The sequence below is a fragment of the Salmo salar genome, chromosome 08, assembly GCF_965601325.2.
Source record: "Salmo salar chromosome 08, fSalSal1, whole genome shotgun sequence".
NCBI lineage: Eukaryota > Metazoa > Chordata > Actinopteri > Salmoniformes > Salmonidae > Salmo > Salmo salar.
The window spans coordinates 12,997,726-13,015,000 of record NC_138298.1 but is presented as its reverse complement, the minus strand read 5'-3'; the positions used below and the strand labels follow the sequence as shown (position 1 = coordinate 13,015,000).

The 17,275-nt window shown below is 42.2% G+C and overlaps 1 protein-coding gene across 3 annotated transcripts in view; it reads left to right on the top strand.

Annotated features, from left to right (window-relative positions):
• Window positions 1-17,275, top strand: part of LOC106610024 (transmembrane protein 131-like) — a 125,000-nt gene that overhangs the window by 89,120 nt on the left and 18,605 nt on the right. The window contains exons 12-21 of one of the 3 annotated variants that reach the window (XM_014209132.3): window positions 5,207-5,309; window positions 5,539-5,683; window positions 6,017-6,190; window positions 8,290-8,359; window positions 8,470-8,587; window positions 8,805-8,874; window positions 9,155-9,264; window positions 9,625-9,694; window positions 16,379-16,488; window positions 17,006-17,148. In XM_014209132.3, coding sequence (XP_014064607.1) covers window positions 5,207-5,309; window positions 5,539-5,683; window positions 6,017-6,190; window positions 8,290-8,359; window positions 8,470-8,587; window positions 8,805-8,874; window positions 9,155-9,264; window positions 9,625-9,694; window positions 16,379-16,488; window positions 17,006-17,148 — 1,113 coding nt within the window. Of the gene's footprint in view, window positions 1-5,203; window positions 5,310-5,538; window positions 5,684-6,016; window positions 6,191-8,289; window positions 8,360-8,469; window positions 8,588-8,804; window positions 8,875-9,154; window positions 9,265-9,624; window positions 9,695-16,378; window positions 16,489-17,005; window positions 17,149-17,275 lie in introns of all 3 variants that reach the window. The other 2 variants (XM_014209131.3, XM_014209134.3) reach the window with 2 other exon arrangements.

Below are 17,275 nucleotides of genomic sequence, written 5' to 3'. Positions count from 1 at the left end.
TTTCAATACCGTTAACTAGTTCTTTCAAGTATTTTTATTCATTTGAATATTTGTAGCTACATTTTATGTAAATACCTGCAGTCAACTTGTGCAATATGTTAGGAGATCGCATTTTCCATTTCACCTGTCACATAATCTTTTATTATGAAGCTTACCGATAGTCCTCCGTCACGTGGTGTTTGTTTACATGCACACAATGACGAGAGACCGGTGCCTTGTGAGTCACTCACTGTTGTGCAGCATGCACCAGGTCATCTAGTTACAGTATGGAATTCACAACGAAATGTTTGCCAGCTAGATATCGTGTATAAAATGTTCGCTATGCACTCATTAGCATTTAGTTAGCATTCTCTATGGGATTTTACATGTACTTGTTAGCATTGCTAACGTTTGGGTTTACAAAGGCTGTGGGGTTTAAAATAGCACCCTTGTGTTCAGTGCCGGTATTACTGAATATCCAGGTATGGCACAAGGTTGGTTTGACAATCTGGATATCACCCAAGCCTAGTTGACAGTGCATGCCAGAGCAGAAACTATACAATGAAGTCCAAGGAACTGTCCGTAGATCTCCGAGAGAATTGTCATTAGGCGTATATCTGGAGAAGGACATAAAATCATTTCTAGAGTGTGGTCTCCATCATTGGGAAACTGAAAAATATGGAACTACCCAGACTCTGCCTACAGCTGGCCGTGTGCGCAACCGGGCAAGAAGGACCTTGGTGACCAAGAACCGAATGAACTACAGAGTTCCTTGGCTGAGATGGGAGAATATGCCAGAAGGACAACAGTCTTTACAGCACTTCACTAATCTAGGCTTTCTGGAAGAGTGGCCAGACGGAAGCCACTCCTGAGAAAACGGCGCATGACAGCATGCCTGGAGTTAGCACAATGTCACGTGAAATACTGAAAGAAGGCAAAATATTCTGTGGTCTGATGACAAAAAGGGAACTGTTTGGCTTGGATGCAAAGCGCAATGTCTGGAGAAAACCAGGCACAGCTCATCACTCGTCTAACACCATCCCTACCGTGAATCATGGTGGTGGCAGCATCATGCTAAGGGGATGCTTTTCAGCGGCAGGGAATGAGAGACTGATAAGGATAAAGGGAACAATGAATGGAGCTAAATACAGGCAAATCCTGAATGAGAACCTGCTTCAGAATGCAAATGACCTTGGACTGGGGCGAAGATTTATGTTCCAACAGGACAATAACCCCAAGCATACAACAAAAGCAACGCTGGAATGGCTTCAGAACAAGAATGTGAAAGTCCTTCAGTGACACAGTCAAAGCCCAGACTTGAATCCCATTGAAAATCTGTGGAAAGACTTGACGATTGCTGTTCACCTCCATTCCCCATCTTCAGAAAATCTGCAAGGAAGAATGGGAGAAAATCCCAGAATCCAGATATGTAAAGCTGATACAGACATAACCAAGACGACTTAAAGCTGTAATAAAATACAATTATTATTCACATGTACTGAATACAGTAGGTGTAGACCTTAACCAACAATGCAGTTTAATACGGCAGGTGTAGACGAGCCTTTAACCAACAATGCAGTTTAAAAAAATACGGATAAGAATAAGAAATAAAAGTAACAAGTAATTAAAGAGCAGCAGTAAAATAACAATAGCAAGACTATATACAAGGAGGTACCGGTACAGAGTCAATTGTCGGGGGCACCGGTTAGTTGAGGTAATATGTACATGTAGGTAGAGTTATTAAAGTAACTATGCGTAGATGATAAAAACAGAGAGTAGCAGAGGTGTAAAGGGGGGGATGCAAATAGTCTGGGTAGCCATTTGATTAGGTGTTCAGGAGTCTTATAGCTTGGGGTAGAAGCTGTTTAGAAGCCTCTTGGACCTTGACTTGGTGCAGTCTATGACTAGGGTGGCTGGAGTCTTTGACAATTTTTAGGGCCTTCCTCTGACACGGCCTGGTATAAAGGTCCTGGATGGCAGGAAGCTTGGCCCCAGTGATGTACTGGGCCGTTCGCACTACCCTCTGTAGTGCCTTGCGGTCGGAGGCGGAGCAGTTGCCATACCAGGCAGTGATGCAACCAGTCAGGATGCTCTTGATGGTGCAGCTGATCTTGGTCCTGTATTGACGCTTTGCCTGAATGATGGTTCGTCAGAGGGCATAGCGGGATTTCTTATAAGCTTCCGGGTTAGAATCCTGCTCCTTGAAAGTGCAAGCTCTAGTCTTTAGCTCAGTGCGGATGTTGCCTGTAATCCATGGCTTCTGGTTGGGGTATGTACGTACAGTCACTGTGGGGACGACGTCATCGATGAACTTATTGATGAAGCCAATGACTGATGTGGTGTACTCCTCAATGCCATCAGAAGAATCCCAGAACATGTTCCAGTCTGTGCTAGCAAAACAGTCCTGTAGCTTAGCATCTGCTTCATCTGACCACTTTTTTATTGATCTTATCACTAATGCTTCCTGCTTTAATTTTTGCTTGTAAGCAGGAATCAGGAGGATATAATTATGGTCAGATTTGCCAAATGGAGGGCGTGGGAGAGCTATTGTATGCGTCTCTGTGTGTGGAGTAAAGGTGGTCCAGAGTATTTTTCCTTCTGGTTGAACATTTAACAAGCTGATAGAAATGAGGTAAAACGGATTTAAGTTTCCCTGAATTAAAGTTCCTGGCTACTAAGAGCGCTGCCTCTAGGTGAGCGTTTTCTTGTTGCTTATGGCGGAATACAGCTCATTCAATGCTTTCTTAGTGCCAGCCTCAGTCTGTGGTGGTATGTAAACAGCTACAAAAAATACAGATGAAAACTCTCTAGGTAGATACTGTGGTCTACAGCTTATCATGAGATACTCTACCTCAGGTGAGCAATAGCTCAAGACTTCCTTCGATATCGTGCATTAGCTGTTATTTACAAAAATACACACTCCACCACCCCTTGTCTTACCAGATGACGCTGTTCAACCCTGCCGGTACAGCATACAACCAGTATGTTGATAGTGTTGTCGTTCAGCCACGACTCTGTGAAGCATAAGATTTTTACAGTTTTGAATGTCCCGTTGGTAGTTTAATCTTCTGCATAGGTCATCGATTCTATTCTCTAAAGATTGCACGTTTGCTAGCAGAATAGAAGGAAGTGGGGGTTTATTCAATCGCCATCAAATTCTCAGAAGGCAGCCCCTCCTCTGGCCCTTTTTCTCTGCCGCCTCTTCACGCAAATCTGGGCCTATTCCTGAGAAAGCAGTATATAATTTGCGTCGGGCTCGTCAGACTCGTTAACCTGTTGGGGATAGGGGGCAGTATTTGCACGGCCGGATAAAAAACGTACCCGATTTAATCTGGTTACTACTCCTGCCCAGTAACTAGAATATGCATATAATTATATAGATAGAAAACACCCTAAAGTTTCTAAAACTGTTTGAATGGTGTCTGTGAGTATAACAGAACTCATTTGGCAGGCCAAAACCTGAGAAGATTCCAAACAGGAAGCGCTCTCTCTGACTATTTATTGGCCTTCTTGATCATCTCTATCCAAAACAGGGGATCTCTGGCATAACATGACATTTTCTAATGCTCCCATAGGCTCTCAGAAGGCGCCAGAACGTTGAATGGTGACTTTGCAGGCCATGGCTGAAAAACAGTAGCGCATTTGGATAGTGGTCGATCTGAGAACAATGAGACTGGGGCGCGTGCACGAGCCGACACCATGTTTTTATTTTTTCGTCTTTGAACGAAAACAGGGTTTCCCGGTCGGAATATTATCGCTTTTTTACGAGAAAAATCGCATAAAAATTGATTTTAAACAGCGTTTGACATGCTTCAAAGTACGGTAATGGAATATTTTGACATTTTTTGTCACGAAACGCGTCGGGCGCGTCACCCTTCTTTACCCTTCGGATAGTGTCTTGAATGCACGAACAAAACGCCGGTATTTGGATATAACTATGGATTATTTGTAACCAAACCAACATTTGTTATTGAAGTAGAAGTCCTGGGAGTGCATTCTGACGAAGAACAGCAAAGGTAATCCAATTTTTCTAATAGTAAATCTGAGTTTGGTGAGTACCACACTTGGTGGGTGTCAAAATAGCTAGCCCGTGATGGCCGGGCTATCTACTCAGAATATTGCAAAATGTGCTTTCACCGAAAAGCTATTTTAAAATCGGACACCGCGATTGCATAAAGGAGTTCTGTATCTATAATTCTTAAAATAATTATGTTTTTTGTGAACGTTTATTGTGAGAAATTTAGTAAATTCACCGGAAGTGTTCGGTGGGAATGCTAGTCACATGCTAGTCACATGCTAATGTAAAAAGCTGGTTTTTTATATAAATATGAACTTGATTGAACAAAACATGCATGTATTGTATAACATAATGTCCTAGGAGTGTCATCTGATGAAGATCATCAAAGGTTAGTGCTGCATTTAGCTGTGGTTTGGGTTTATGTGACATTATATGCTAGCTTGAAAAATGGGTGTCTGATTATTTCTGGCTTGGTACTCTGCTGACATAATCTAATGTTTTGCTTTCGTTGTAAAGCCTTTTGGAAATCGGATAGTGTGGTTAGATTAACGAGAGTCTTGTCTTTAAAATGGTGTAAAATAGTCATATGTTTGAGAAATTGAAGTAATAGCATTTCTAAGGTATTTGAATATCGCGCCACGGGATTCCAATGGCTGTTGAGTAGGTGGGACGCTTTTAAGGGGGAAAAAATGATTCTGTCAGTCCGTGGTGAGTAATTTCAGTCCTGATGTCCAGAAGTTATTTTCGGTCATAAAAGACAGTAGCGGCAACATTGTAAAAAAATAAGTTACAAACAACTCAAAGAAACAAACAAAAAACACAATCGGTTGGGAACACGTACAATGTCAGCCTTCTTCTCCAGCTCCATTTTACATTTGAATTGCCGCCAACGGTGCGTATACGAAGTATTGACTCATGGGTGTGAATACTTATGTAAAAGAGATTTCTGTATTTCATTTTCAATACACTTGCAAAGATCTCTAAAAACAAAAACATATATTTAATACATTTTGGCTCTAACACAATATGTAATAAGTCAAGAGGTATGAATACTTTCTGAAGGCACATATTATATTTATTGCACTCTAGATCTGTATTTAGCTGCTATCACTGAAAAATACAACTGTCCTGTATTAGCTGGAACGTAACTGCTATCTACTGAGAGGAACCTCCTACTTTAAAATCCAATGTTATAACTGTGTTCAGCAGGGTCTCTGCCAGGTCAGGGTAGAAGATGCTCCAGTCATATTAGCCTACAGGTCCTGGGGAATCACACAGTGAACACTTTCCCTGGCTTCCACAGCACACACAAGTAAGACCATACAGATACTCTGCTCAAATGGAGCTTTCAATTGTATTTTCTGCCCTCAAGGTGTGTTAGACGACTTTTATGTTCAGTTTTTTTTTGTTATCAAATCCAGATAACAAAAAATCACTAGAAAATGTAGTGAATGTGTGTTACGTTATCAACACAATTTAAGAGACAGAGTGCCTCTCACTCCTATAGACCACATGTCAATGGTTGTCCCTCCTCTCTCCAGGGGGTTGGAGCTGTCTAGTCTCTTCCAGGTGAGACAGAGGCAGAAAGGAGCAGACCACATGGACCTGTGGCTGACCAACACCCTCCACTTCCCCCTCACCGTCCAGGATGCCATCCTCTCCCCGGAGTCCCAGGGCTTACTCAAGGTGGGGGTGGTCTTTTTTTGTAATTGCGCTGAGCATCTCAGAAGATAGCTACATCATACAAATGTGGTTCCATGAATTCCGTTGAGATTTCTATGAAGTCGACCAGAAGGTGAACTCGATAGAAGTTCAGCCCGAAAGCTATGTGCAAAAGTAGTTTGCCTTGATTTTTTTTGTACAGGCACACAACTCAGCCCCTCAACATTTCACCGGCCTGGTTTCCCAGGTTGAAATCAGTCTCTAGTTAAAATATGAGAGAATGAGATCTGCGTAGTTACAGTTGAATGTCCTGCTATCGGTATGTCCGTGCTGACCGTCTGTCCCCCGTGCGTCAAGGTGGTCAACTTCAGTGGGGCGGTGTCAGTGCCCCAGGGTGGCTGCTGGCGGCTCCTCTCCTTGCAGCTCCTCAACAGGAGCCTGCCCCTAAACCTACTCTCCACCCTCACACTGACCACTGATTTGTGTCTGGCCCTGAAACTACCCCTCTACTTTCACTCCACCCTGGACAAGGTAATACTACCAATGACGCCAGTCTGCATACACATAATGTACACTGCACCCTGGCCAAGGTAATACTCCAAATGACTGTGCATACACACTCCTCCATACTCTCGATAGACCAGCATTTCATAAGAAAGGAGTGAACGTTTTTGCCCTAGCACTATATGCCTGATTCCATTAATCAAAGGATTGATGATGAGTTCATTCGTGTAAGCAGGTGGGTAGTGGTAGGCCAAAAACAAAGATGTGCACCACTTTGGGACTCCAGGGCCCGTGTCCACAAATAGTAGGATCTAGGATCAGTTTTTGCCTTTTGGGTCATAATGAACAAGATTATATGGACAGATTCTAGATCAGCACTCATACGCTGAGATGCCTTGTGGATACAGGCCCCGGACTGAGAAACACTGCCATAGACAACTGTCTATTGCATACTACTACAGTCCCGAATAACCACACTTCACACTATTACTGTACATTGTTCTGATCTATATACTAATGTTTAACATCTGCTCACTCACACCTTTGTTCTGATAGTGCATTCGGAAAATATTCCGACCCCTTCACTAATTCCAAATGTTGTTACTTTACAGCCGTATTCTAAAATTGAGATGTTTCTACAACTTGATTGGAGTCCACCTGTGGTAAATTCAATTCATTGGAAATGATTTGGATAGGCACACACCTGTCTATATAAGGTCCCATAGTTGACAGTGCATGTCAGAGCAAAAACCAAGCCATGGGGTCGACGGAATTGTCTGTAGAGCTCCAAGACAGGATTGTGTCGAGACACAGATCTGGGGAAGGTTACCAAAAGGTCCCCAAGCATACAGTGGCCTCCATCATTCTTAAATGGAAGAAGTTTGGAACCAACAAGACTCTTCCTAGAGTTGGCCACCCGGCCAAACTGAACAATCGGGGGCGAAGGGCCTTGGTCAGGGAGGTGACCAAGAACCCGATGGTCACTCTGACAGAGCTCCAGTTCCTCCTAAGATGGGAGAATCTTCCAGAAGGACAACCATCTCTGCAGCACTCTACCAATCACGCCTTTATAGTAGAGTGGCCAGATTGAAGCCACTCCGCTTGGAGTTTGCAAAAAGACATCTAAATGAGTCTCAGACCATGAGAATCAAGATTCTCTGGGCTGATGAAACCAAGATTGAACTCTTTGGCCTGAATGCCAAGTGTCACGTCTGGAGAAAACCTGGCACCATCCCTACGGTGAAGCATGGTGGTGGCAGCATCATGCTGTGGGTATGTTTTTCAGCGACAGGGACTGGGAGACTAGTCAGGATCGAGGGGAAGATGAACGGAACAAAGTACAGAGAGTTCCTTGATGAAAACCTGCTCCAGAGCGCTCAGCACCTAAGACTGGGGTGAAGGTTCACCTTCCAACAGGACAACGACGCTAAGCACACAGCCGAGATGACACAGGATAATCTTCGGGACAAGTCTCTGAATGTCCTTGAGTGGCCCAGCCAGAGCCCGGTCTTGAACCCGATCGAACTTCTTTGACCTGAAAATAGCTGTGCAGGGACGCTTCCCATCCAACCGGACAGAGCTTTAGAGGATCTGCAGAGAAGAATGGGAGTAACTCCCCAAATTCAGGTGTGACCAAGCTTGTAGCGTCATACCCAAGAAGATTCAAGGCTGTAATTGCTGCCAAAGGTGCTTCAACAAAGTACTGAGTAAAGGGTCTGAATACTTATGTAAATGTGATATTTCATTTTTAAAACAATTATACATTTGCAAAAATGTCTAAAAACCTGTTTTGCTTTATTGTTATGCAGTATTATGTGTAGTTTGAGGGGGAAAAAACAATTTAATCAATTTAAGAATAAGACTGTAACGTAACAAAATGTGGAAGAAGTCAAGCGGTCTGAATACTTTCCGAATGCAGTGTGTGTGTGTCTTTATCTATCTCGATAGATAGATAGATATACACTCTTCCCTTTTATTCACTTTCATTAGAATACTCTTCCTGCACATCCACTCCACTCTGTAGAGGGAATCTCTCTTTTCAAGCTGACAGTCAAATGGCATTATATTGATATGGCATTCGTCCAACCCAAAATAACTGGGTGTGTGTTTGTGTGTTCCCTCTCCAGCAGGGTAATGTTGTGTTTGAAGCAGATGGGGAGTGTGGCCGACCATGTCCTCTCAGACTGTCAGAGTCAGGTGAGACGTGTGCACTCGCTTGTGGCGTGCATGCATGAGTCATTGGTCTCTGCTGTGTTTGACTGATATGTGTGTGGTCCACTCAGGCTGTGTTGTATGGGTGTTTCCAGGTCGTGTCCAGTGGCAGCGCTCTCTCCTCCCAGACTCCTCCTCCTGGATGCTGGACAGCAGACTGGCCTCGGAGCTCTGCTCTCGCTGGAAAATCCGCAAAGACCAGCTGCCCTGCAGGTGAGGCACACGGTTGTTCACTTCACTCCTTTACTCTATGTCTAGTCACTCCTACACATACACACACATATGAGGGCAGGTGGGCCACACACACGCACCATTTTTCACTTCACTCAGTCACTTATACATTATCTAGACACTCTAACACGTATAACTTATAATGACGTTGGGCCACACACACACACTTACAGTTCCTATTTTCTTCTGTTTGCTGAAGGTGGCCCAGACTACCAGCGGAGGCCTCGTCCCCTCTAGACTTTGGTGCTGTCCCTGTCAATGAAAGCAAGGTAACCCAAACATGTTTTTATCACACACTAATAGTTGAATAGCTCTGTGGTACAACAATTCACAGCTCTGTGGTACAACAATTCACCTGCAACAGTTTTGGTATTTCTGATATTTGTAATAATAAATACAAAAATACTCTACAATCTGCACTTTTAACATTAGTATGCTTTTCCAGTACGCTGTCTGTGTAATACAATGTCTTGTTATGTTTTGTGTCAGCTGTGAGCCCTGGAAACCAAATGTACAAGACATCTTTTGAACTTTGAACTTTTCCCCTAGGTTAAGCTGCTGACTCTGAAAAACCCCTCCTCCTCTGTGGTCTCTGTGGAGATCAGAGCCCTCTCCCTGTACCCGGCCCCCCTGGAAGCCCTTGACCTCCTCACCAAATGGTACGAACCCAAGAACACCTCCCCTGTTTCAATAGTTTATAGTGGCTTCCTGTCCTTGTCTCCTTTCCTTCATCTGCACTGAAGTGAAACAACTGGACCATATTGCTTTCACCCATCCTATGTTTTGAGATCAGCGCAGATGATAGGAATGGAAAGTCACTTCAGACTATTGCAACAAATTCCTTCACATTAGTTTCCCACTACATAAAGGGACAGTTCAAGCAAACATTAGTTGATTTTAGACAGAACTGCCCCTTTAACATTGCAGTTTCGTACCAGTTAGCTCTGAGCGTCCCTTGTAGGTGTTATTGATGAGGTGTCTCACTGTTTGGCCACCTACTCTCTCCGCTGTTTCTCCAGGTTCAACATCAGCCCCCTCTCTGTCAATATCAGCACTAAGGAGTTCAGTCTGCTGCCTGCAGAGCACAAGGTAAGGATGTTGTGCATTCTGGGAAATGTAGTTTGGTGTCTGTTCCACTGTCTGACTAAGGGACTAGGGCTGCTGTAATGTATTAGGGGTAGGGATGGGAGTCAAAAAATCAATACTGTAGAGTATAGCAATATTATTTTAGCTGATTTTGTATATAAATTGCTAAGTACTGTGGTTCTTCCTTTAAAAGTTGCATCATACTGCTGGCTTGCTTGCTGCTGCAGAATTCTATGGCATGTTATTGCCATTAATGCTAGTTAGTGCTAGTTTGACCACCAGGGGGCATCTTTGAGAAGCATTTGACAGCTTTTGATATGGGCTGTACTAGAGAACCTTTTTTTTGTAAGAACATAGTATATGGGATTGATTTTAAGAAATTTAGCTTAATTAATTAGCTTAATATTATGGTGTTTCTATTTCAAGAAAAACAAAACCCTCAGGGTTTCCGTTAGGAAAATATGGCGCTGTACAATGTGGTTTTACCCGTGGTTGTGGAGCTGGGGGGAAATGTAACTAAAATGTTGCTGAGATATACTGTACAGTAGTTGAAATAAACATCTGCATTTTGAAAGTCTTTATCGTTATTTTATTAACGAAAGCATAAAGATGTTGATGAACAGATACTGTGTAAAACTTTATAGTACTTAAGTTGGGGGGATTTTCACACCTACAGTAGCCTGGCTATTAAACTAGTCGTTGGATAACAGATCGTCACTCGGAAATAATTAACACGCGTTACTGTGTGTGTGTTTTGATTCTCTCTCTCTCTCTCTCTCTCGCTCTCTCTCTGCTGTCTTAACCTCTGAATACTCGGCTATGAAAAGCCAACTGACATTTACTCCTAAGGTGCTGACCAGTTGCACCCTCTATAACCACTGTTTATATTATTTACAGTAGGGATGGACAGCTGGAGGCATTTTGTTTTTCACAAGCATAGCAGGCTGTGAATTCTGCAAACAAGCCAACCTAACTAAGAAATACATTTTGTTGGTTGCCATGGTGAATAATCCAATAATAATTGGTTGGACACATAAAAGGAAACATCAAAGAGTTTACCGGAATCTCTAAATGAAAATACTGGCAGATCAATACAGATCAATCAATTACAGTAGTAGATCAAATTAAATCTACTACTGTAAAATTAATATCTAATGGGCTTTTATACAATTATAATGCAGGGTTAATAATACATGAATATATTTGTAGGGGTTCATGCATTTTTTTGGTTGGGGCAAATCTGGTTTTAGAGTACTTAAGCATCGAATACATTGCAAGTTTGCCCATTTTGTCCTTTAGGCTACACTTTACAATAGTACTCAACTCTGACTGACCGCAACATCTACAGTGGTACAAATATATTATTGAATTCGATTTTTCAAATTATTTTTTACATTTATATGTTTATTAAGTAGTCTTGCTTGTCTTAGAGCAGTGCGAAACAGTGCTGAAATAGTTGACCACACGCGAGTAGGCTATGGCTTCAAATCCTATTGTAACAATTGGATGACTTTGGGAGTTTCAGTAAGCAACAATTTGTTGCCTTCATTAGCCTACTTTATTCTTAAACGAACTCCAGCACAGAGAAGAGAAAGGAGCCTTAAATAATTAAACAATAAAGTGATTGAATTCACAAATGCATTTGACTATTTAATATTGGCCATCAACCAAAAACACACCGTGGTAGATATGTTATTGAATTCGATAAAAAAATGCATATGTTTATTAGGCTACTGTGCAGTCTGACAAGTAAACATGGGAAAGTTTTTCAGCACCCACCTGTAGCACATGCTCCAACAGGTATATCTCTCTGGTCACCCCCAAAGCCAATTCCTCCTTTGGCCGTCTCTCCTTCCAGTTCTCTGCTGCCAATGACTGGAACGAACTACAAAAATCTCTGAAACTGGAAACACTTATCTCCCTCACTAGCTTTAAGCACCAGCTGTCAGAGCAGCTCACAGATCACTGCACCTGTACATAGCCCATCTATACTTTAGCCTAAACAACTACCACTTCCCCTACTGTATTTATTTATTTATTTATTTGGCTCCTTTGCACCCCATTATTTCTATTTCTACTTTGCTCTTTCTTCCACTACATATCTACCATTCCAGTGTTTTACTTGCTATATTGTATTTACTTTGCCACCATGGCCTTTTTTGCCCTTATCTCACCTCCATTTGCTCACATTGTATATAGACTTATGTTTGTACTGTATTATTGACTGTATGTTTGTTTTACTCCATGTGTAACTCTGTGTTGTATGTGTCGAACTGCTTTGTTTTATCTTGGCCAGGTCACAATTGTAAATGAGAACTTGTTCTCAACTTGCCTACCTGGTTAAATAAAGGTGAAATAAAAAAATTAAATAAAAAAGTGCCTAATTCCTTGCATAAGGGAGAGCAGGCCATGTCCAGACTTTCTCGGTGACCTCAAGTACTCTGTCTTTAATGCTTTTTTGGGTTGCATCAGTCATGGACAGAAACTTCTGAGACACACTATTAATGAATAAAAACACAGCATCTTGTTTACATTGTTTATTGTAACCACAATGTCACAAATGGCCAGCAGCATACCACCCTGCATCCCACTGCTGGCTTGCTTCTGAAGCTAAGCAGGGTTGGTCCTGGTCAGTCCCTGGATTTTGAGACCAGATCCTGCTGGAAGTGGTGTTGGAGTGCCAGTAGGAGGCACTCTTTCCTCTGGTCTAAAAAAAAGATCCCCATGCCCCAGGGCAGACACTGCCCTGTGTAGGGTGCCGTCTTTCGGATGGGACGTTAAACGGGTGTCCTGACTCTCTGAGGTCATTAAAGATCCCATTGCACTTATTGTAAGAGTAGGGGTGTTAACCCCGGTGTCCTGGATAAATTCCCAATCTGGCCCTCATACCATCACGGCCATCTAATCATCCCAGCTTATTGGCTATTTCATCCCCCGTCCTCTCCCCTGAAACTGTTCCCCAGGTCGTTGCTGTAAATTAGAATGTCTTCTCACTCAACTTACCTGGTAAAATAACGGTAAAATTAAATATATCAATAAACAAATCATTTGTGTCTGCCTTTCCAATTACTTTTAGAGTTTTGGATTTACAAATTTGCGCTTTTCATGTCATTTTTTGTTAGGGCAAATATGGTCTGTGATATAATTATGGCTTTTATATAATTATAATGCAGGTTTAATAATAATAATAAATGCTTTATTATCCAAATGTTTAAATTGCGTATGGGTGACGGAGAGAAACAAAATGGTGCGCCTTGGGACCCAAAAGCATAGTCAGTGTTCTAACTTTGTTTGAGGTCATGAGGCAGACAGTCAAAACATTTCTTTATTAAAGACTATCAGAAAAAATGTTGGTGCTTATTTATTTTATCCAAAGCCATGAATGAGGGAGTCACTCAGCTTTATGTAGGTGCCGAGGCTATATGACTGCGCCATCAACTTGATTATTTAGCAGACATCGCTTGCTGCTTATATTCAGTCATCACATATATCTTAAGAATATCATGGAATGTAATTGAACATTTTCATTTCTCTTAGAATAAAGAGCTCCAGCCCACTGCTGGGGGGGGGGGGGGGGGGGAGAGGAAGAACACTGATTATGCTTTTGGGTCCCAAGGCCTACCTGAATGAATGGGTGATGTAAACCAAATAGAAACTGATAATTGTGTATGACTTCAAAATGCAATTTCAATGAACTGAATGATGAGGATGAAGAAGGTGATTGAATTTAGAATAAGACTGTAAGAATTGCTATTCCTCTGTCCTGCACACACGTCTGAAAAAATACACGTTTTTGGTTTCTATTTGGTCAGAAGCTGTAACTGGACTGTAGCATATTACTTACTAAAACTGTTGTTACGCTAAGGTTTTTATTCTAAGAGAAACGAAAATGTTCAATTATATTCCATGATATTCTGAAGATATCATGGCGGCTTCTATCTTCAATATGCTTTAGTATCCCAATGTTTAAAATGCGTGTGGGGGACCTCATGCAACCGCAAAATGTCTGATAAAGCCTATACTGTACAGTATTTCTTCATCAACATCTTTATTCTCTCGTTAATAAAATAATGATAAACATTGCATTTTGAAAGAGTATTTTTATTTCGTTATGGATCCATAACGAATTACTATGGGAATTCAGCTAAATAGTTGGGAAGAGATTTTCGATGTACCATTCCATGGCACATGGTTTATGAATTGACACGCAATTTTCCGTTCCTCCTGAAAGCCCTAATCTGCTCATTTAAATTAATAGAGATCCTGGTCATGGTGCTATTAGCAGGACAATAGACACTTCAACCTTTACAAAAGGATAGCTTGGCTAGGTGTAAAAAAAAAATAAAAAAATCTAAAGTTGTATTTATTTTATTTATTTATTTAATAATAAAAAAAGACCCCTTTTTCTCCCCAATTTCGTGGTATTCCAATTGGTAGTTACGGTCTTATCTCATCGCTGCAACTCCCGTACAGTCTGCATCTGGCTGCCAGTCCTCAACTGGCAGCTTCACTAAATAGTACCCGCAGAACAGCAGTCTCAACGTCAACAGTGAAGAGGCGACTCCGGGATGCTGGCCTTCTCGGCAGAGTTGCAAAGAAAAAGCCGTATCTCAGACTGGCCAATAAAATAAAAGATTAAGATGGGCAAAAGAACACACACACTACTGGACAGAGGAAAGCTGCCTAGAAGGCCAGCATCCCGGAGTCGCCTCTTCACTATTGACGTTGAGACTGGTGTTTTGCAGGTACTATTTCATGAAGCTGTCAGTTGAGGACTTGTGAGACGTCTGTTTTTCAAACTAGACACTCTAATGTACTTGTCTTCTTGCTCAGTTGTGCACCAGGGCCTCTGGGTGCAACCGGTCAGCACCTTAGAGGTAAATGCCAGTTGTCTTTTCATAGTCGAGCATTCAGAGGTCAAGACCGCGTGTGTGTGTGAGAGAGAGAGAGAATCGAAACACACACAGTAACGCGTGGAATATAGCAATAAGAATGTGCGTTTAATATATATATATATACCTTTATTTAACCAGGAAAATATGCAGATCATCTCCTATTACCCTTCTCAGAGTTTTAAGAATTGTGTGTGTTCAATTATTTGTGGCATTTAAAGCATATTGAATATAGAAGCAATAGGATTTGAAGCAATAGCCTACCCTTGTGTGGTCAACTATTTCAGCACCGTTTCGCACTGCTCTGAGAAAAGCATGGGGACTGGTCTTGATACATCAATGAGATTTTTTTTTTCACTGAATCTCCGTTTGGGTATTGGTTAGACTACAATTAGGGTGTGGAAATATTAGGATTATTTTTATCTTAGTACTGTAGCCTATTCCAGACTGGTCACGTTGTATAGCGCCATATTTTCCTAACGGAAACAATGAGGATTTTATTTTTCTTGGAATAGAAACACCATAATTAATTAAGCAGATTTCTTAAAATCAATCCCATATACTATGTTCTTACTTAAATTCTCTAGTACAGCCAAACTAGCGTTAATGGCAACAGTTGCTGACACTTAAATAACGTGCCATAGAATTCCAAGATGTGCTGCAGTACGGCACAACTTTTACAGGAAGAACCTCTGTCGGGATGGTGCCAGGTTTCCTCCAGACTTGACTCTTGGCATTCAATTTCATCAGACCAGAGAATCTTGTTTCTCATGGTCTGTGAGAATTTAGGTGCCTTTTGGCAAACTCCAAGTGAGCCATCATGTGCATTTTCCTGAGGAGTGGCTTCTGTCTGGCCACTCTACCATAAAGGCCTGATTTGGTGGAGTGCTGCAGAGATGGTTGTCCTTCTGGAAGGTTCTCCCATCGCCACAGAGGAACTCTGGAGCTCTTTCAGAGTGACCATCGGGCCCTTCTCCCCCGATTGCTCAGTTTGGCCGGGCGGCCAGCTCTAGGAAGGGTCTTGGTGGTTCCATACTTCCATTTACGAGTGATGGAGGCCACTGTGTTCTTGGGGACTTTCAGTGCTGCAGAAATGTTTTGATACCCTTCCCCAGACCTGTGCCTCAACACAATCCTGTCTTGGAGCTCTACGGACAATTCCTTCAACCTCATTGCTTGGTTTTTGCTCTGACATGCACTGTCAACTGTGGGACCTTATGTAGACAGGTGTGTGTGCCTTTCCAAATCATGTCCAATCAATTGAATTTACCACAGGTGGACTCCAATCAAGTTGTAGGAACATCTCAAGGGATTATCAATGGAAACTTAATGTAAAATTATTTGCAAACATTTCTTAAACCCAGTTTTTGCTCAATCCACTCCTAGGGAATCCAGGTTAGTCCTGGGCTAGCATAAATATGTGAACCTCCTGGGGGTCCCCCCCAGGAATGGATTGAGAAATACTGCTCTAGTTATGGGAAACCAATGCAGTCTTTAATCATTGGCCTCTCACCTGGTGTCCCAGGTCTGAATCGGTTCATGATTAGAAGAGAATGAAAGCCAGGGGCCGTATGTATCAAGCGTCTCAGCCCTTTTAGATCAAAATGAATAAGGTTTCATGGACAGGCAAGACCTTATCCTAGATCAGCACTCTTGATATGCCTGATACAGACAAACCCAGAAGTGTTTCAGCTGTCCAGGAGACCGCAGTTGAATAATATTTGCTATATAAAGTATGCTATGCAGTGATATATTAACCATTTCCACTAACCCTCGCCCTCTGTGTTGTCTACAGGGGGGTGAGGGAGTCCTGCGTCTCCTCCTCCAGCCGTGGGAGAGCAGGGAGGTGGCCGTGGTGTTCACCCCCTCCGAACACAAACTCACCACCACCATCCTACTCATCAGGTACACTATAATTGTCACCTCTACATTATGACACATTTAGAAATAGTCTTCTGATATTCATATTTCATATGTACATACAAAGGCAAAATGGCCACATAAACAGTACTGTGAATAATTCCCCCCAATTGTTGCATACTGGTACCAGTAGTTGTAGTCTTTCGTGCGTGCAAGATTTTGATATGAGCACTGATATTACAGTAGTTATTGCAGTACTATGCGAACATAGATTTGTACGTGATATTTTTCCACATTTGTGGTTGTTTTGGTCAATAATGTAGCCAGACTAGATGGCACCAGGTATTTTAATGACATTTGCCAGATTTGAGTATGGTGCCATGGGCTGTGTGTCAGTTTTGGTGAATCACAGCATTGGTCTCGATTTGCCATTCTTTTCAAGTTTTGTCTGTCACTCTGCTGTTGGAGCGTGAGGAAGTGGAAGTCGGGGAGCTGAGTCTAGAGCTTGTCTGACTCTTTCTCTTTTTTTATTTCTCTCTCTCTTGGTGTCTCTCTGTCTCAGGAACAACCTGACAGTGTTTGACATGGTGACGGTGCGGGGCCATGGGTCCAAGGAGCTGTTGAGAGTGGGGGGCAAGCTGCCGGGCCCCGGGGCCTCATTACGCTTCAATGTCCCTCAGTCCACCCTCATGGAATGCCGAGACGGTGAGCCAACCACTCAGTTAATTTTATATTTGTAATTTATCCACCTTTCTCTCATTGAGATGAAAATCTATTTTGTGCTCCTAGTGGCAATCACAACAATCAGTGTGTTACTCCACAAAAATCATCA